Source organism: Nicotiana tomentosiformis, chromosome 1, assembly GCF_000390325.3.
Source record: "Nicotiana tomentosiformis chromosome 1, ASM39032v3, whole genome shotgun sequence".
Classification (NCBI taxonomy): Eukaryota; Viridiplantae; Streptophyta; class Magnoliopsida; order Solanales; family Solanaceae; genus Nicotiana; species Nicotiana tomentosiformis.
In genome coordinates, this window is record NC_090812.1 from 81,652,892 (window position 1) to 81,656,705 (window position 3,814).

Below are 3,814 nucleotides of genomic sequence, written 5' to 3' on the forward strand. Positions count from 1 at the left end.
AACCCATATTTCCACTTGATATGTACAAAGTGACCATTTCAAAGTTACTGCTACTTTACAAAAGCAACAATCTCAAAGCAAACAGTTACATGCAATTCAACTTTGGATACCTAAATGTCGACCACAACAGTGTCACCAATTACTTATATGTCAATGAAACCAACAATTGTTAAAGGAACAAATTAATGACACAAAAACCACAATTCAAACTATATCTCTACAAGTTTGAATCTATGGTAAACTAATAAAAATGAAAATTTGGAAACAGTAAATCCAGCATATTCAGATTCTCCATTCCTTCTTTCCAGTTTCCACAACAGGATATTAATTGATTTAACAACACAAACAACACAACACACTAACGGCAGAACTTCTGCTTCAACAAAGTTATCCATACCTGTCCACCTCCACCCCCCTAAAAAAAAGCACTATGATTTTCAAAACTTGAAAGTATGAACTTCACAAAAGCAATACAAATTTAACAATAACGAGTACTATGGTACAAGGTTCAGAATTTAGTAACATAATAGCATCAATATCAAATTCACATGACCACACATGCTGCAGGATTTTCATCACTAAAGGCAGTGGTATAACGAACTTCAGTGGAACTGGCACGTTGGAGCTGGTTACTTTGATAATCATCAACTCTCCTCACGTACCCAGCTGGTGCCTTCTTATCGTACACGCCCTGCGCGTAGGGATGAGCTACGACGTCGTATGGAACATAGGGCCAAATCTCTGCCTTCTTACCTGTGCGATGAGCCACACGGGCCACGACTTTCTCTGGATCCACATAGCCCACTACAGTTAGCTTGTGTTGTTTGGGCTCAACTGTGACTGATGAAACTCCTTTCATTCCCTCTACGGACCTTCTCACTTTCCTCTCGCAACCTTCGCAATCCATCTTCACTTTTACCTCCACTGTCTGAAAATCCACACGTTTCATATGTTAAAGTCTTGGACTCACTAAATAGCAACTTATACTCTACACTACTTAATTTGGCACATATCCTGAGCTTAACAGAAAGTATACAGATGTTTGCTTTAATTATGATTAATGGAAAGAGAGTTTAATCTCTCACACTATCAGGTCACCTAAAGATAATCAGAAATGCCTATTCATATCATAACAAGTAGAATTAATTACATGAAAAAATAAGGCAAATATCATGCTACTACATGTTAAATTATACTAATATTGTAAAGAATAATTACAATCTCAGGTATTGATCGAAAGATAATAAATAAAAGGCAAGGTGGTATTCAAGCAAACTATTATACATAGTCAATATTAAATGAAAAAACATACTAACATTTACCCCGTAAATGTGTATTGATCCTAGTTCAAGTAGGGATTATTTGCACCCTTATGGCCTTTTTTAGGCCCCACACGTGGGATTGAACTGGGTTGGTTTGTTGCTGGAGGCCTTTTTTAAGGCACCATTTACATTTTGTTTCCATAACCCCGATAGACTAAATTTTGCTTAATAAGTAGTTGGAATTTGTTTTTTGCAGACAAATTTAACCCCACTAAACTCTTTAGGACAAAATTTAAAAGTGGTCTAAAATAAAAGGGCATTTGTGCAAATGTCGCATTCAAAATTTGTAAGAACAGAATTAATAAGGTAGGTCCATATAGCAAGTAAGATATGGCCAAGCCAAGATTTAAACGTCCCCTCATCACAATTCAATTGGTGGTCCAAAGGAGATACTGAATATGAACTACCCTTTCTGCAAAGCCTTGAAACACACCACCCTTAAAGGAAACATTCTACTTTTGCTTTTGAAAAGTTGAGAAATACTTTTGTTATCGAAAAAAGTTAAGAGATACTTTTAAAAAGAAAACAAAAGGACAATAATAAAGGCACTAGACGATCAGATATTTCGAAGAAAAATGGTAGCGTTAGTTAAAGGACAAATTACTAGAAACAAGACGAGAGCGTGCACATGGGAAAACCATTCGAGAATCTATTATTAGCAAATAGTAATAACCTTTTTAAATTTGTCGTTCTACTAGCTGTTGGACCTTTCGTAAATGAAAGCAGAGTAAAAGTTATATTGGGGACGGCATTATCTCAGGAATTAACTTATATAAAATATTTTACAAGGTTTTTGTAATTTTACACGGTACCTTATTACAACTTTGTACCAGAATATCCTATTAGACAACAAGAAATTACTAGACAAGGTGAAAATGTTTGCAAAGGGTTTAAAGAAGGCTGATATAGTCCCTCAGTATTTTGAGGGCATGCTATAAATTTATGTGTAAAAATATTTATTAAAATTACAACAAATTAATAAATATAAACTCATAAATTCAAAGCTAACAATCTTAATAATTGAACCATAAAACTAAAAATATGGATCCACCAGCTCACAAAACTGAGACAGCTAGATTAAGATGTCAGAAGGAAAAAAAAACTTTTGATTTATAATATTCCTTAACCTCCGTCATAAACCATATTATGAAAATATGACCTGGAACAGTGGAAAGTCATTTCTGTTTACATTATTTAGAAAATCTATTATGCAGTCTAATATTGGACTCTTTAATAGCTACAGCCTACAGCATTGTAGTGAACACAATTTTATACTAATGAATAAGTTAATTTGAAGAGTTAATCAAGCAAAATACATCCATTCAAAATTGGTAAGTTTTATTTGGATTCAGCACTTCAGATTTCACACAGATCTGATACAGATTTCAAGAACTAGAGGCAACAGGGATATATAGCAGCAAAGCCCCCCAAAACTCATACACGAAATAACAAAGAAGTGAAGAAAAGAGAGAAAAAGTAAGTAAGAATATTTGAATAGAAATAAATACCTGCAACTGTTTGCGTCTCTTGTGCTTGGAGTGAGAGCCAGTGGAACAATCAAACATATCAGAGATATGGTCAATAACACCCATTTTCCTCTTTCTGGCTTTTACTTCAACAAATCAGAGAAATATAGTAATACTGCTTATTGTGCGTGTGTATTGAGAGGAGTAGAGAAAAAAGATAGGAGTAGAAGAAGAGTAATGATTAATTGCAAGAAATATCCCACTTAACCTATCTTATACTCCTTTGACGTCTGGCAAATGACAACGACTGGTTACTGGCTTTGTTTGTCGCCTCGCGCTCTTTTAAATACTGCTAATGCCAAGCAGCTGTACAAGTCATTTTCTTTTGGATTTGTGCTACTTCTCCCTTTCAATTTATTTGAACTTGTTTGACTGAACTCGAAATTTAAAAAAAAAAAAAAAATTTAAAATTTGTGAACTTAAACAAGTAAAAAATGATCAAGATTATTTCTGTGGTTATAAAGTTTCTTATTAAGGTTATAATTAAAATTTTAAGATAAATTATTTTTAAATTTAGAAATTGATCATTCTTTTTATAACGGAACAAAAAAAAAAATAGGTTCGAATAAACTGAAACAGATTGAGTATATTGTTACTGATTACATTTTTCTTTGCATTTGCCTATAATTTTCCGTTGATCTTATAATTGGGGGAGTAAAATATTATCTTATTAGAGAAGTTTTAAATGTTATTATTATTATATTTATATATATGTAATTCATTTCATTTAACTTTGAAAATCCCGTGTGGGTTTCATTTATTGGAGTGGAGACATCCAAAATTTTACATGGATAACGCTGCACCGACCTCGATGACTCTTCGTAACTTTGGGAGACCATAAATCAAAGCCACGGCTCACGGCCCAAGCAAATTGGGAATTTAAAATTTTTGCAATCGAGAAACAAAAAAAAAGAGGGGAAAACCATAAATATGCAATATTTAAAAAAAAAATAAAAAATAGCAAGA

At 33.2% G+C, this 3,814-nt stretch overlaps 1 protein-coding gene across 1 annotated transcript; it reads right to left on the minus strand.

Annotated features, from left to right (window-relative positions):
• Positions 1-257: 257 nt before the first annotated feature.
• On the minus strand, positions 258-3,104 carry LOC104100388 (heavy metal-associated isoprenylated plant protein 26-like). Its single transcript, XM_009607599.4, has 2 exons — positions 2,831-3,104; positions 258-928 (listed from the first exon to the last, which is right to left on the minus strand). The coding sequence occupies exons 1-2, from the start codon at positions 2,912-2,914 to the stop codon at positions 545-547; spliced, it is 468 nt and encodes a 155-aa protein (XP_009605894.1). The 5' UTR covers positions 2,915-3,104; the 3' UTR covers positions 258-544.
• Between the last annotated feature and the right edge of the window lie 710 nt (positions 3,105-3,814).

Excerpts from the sequence above, each read along its gene's own strand:
- LOC104100388 (XM_009607599.4), bottom strand. The coding sequence starts at position 2,914 with ATGGGTGTTATTGACCATATCTCTGATATGTTTGATTGTTCCACTGGC. Across the intron at positions 929-2,830 it reads AGAGACGCAAACAGTTGCAG|ACAGTGGAGGTAAAAGTGAA; the intron begins GTATTTATTTCT and ends GTGGATTTTCAG.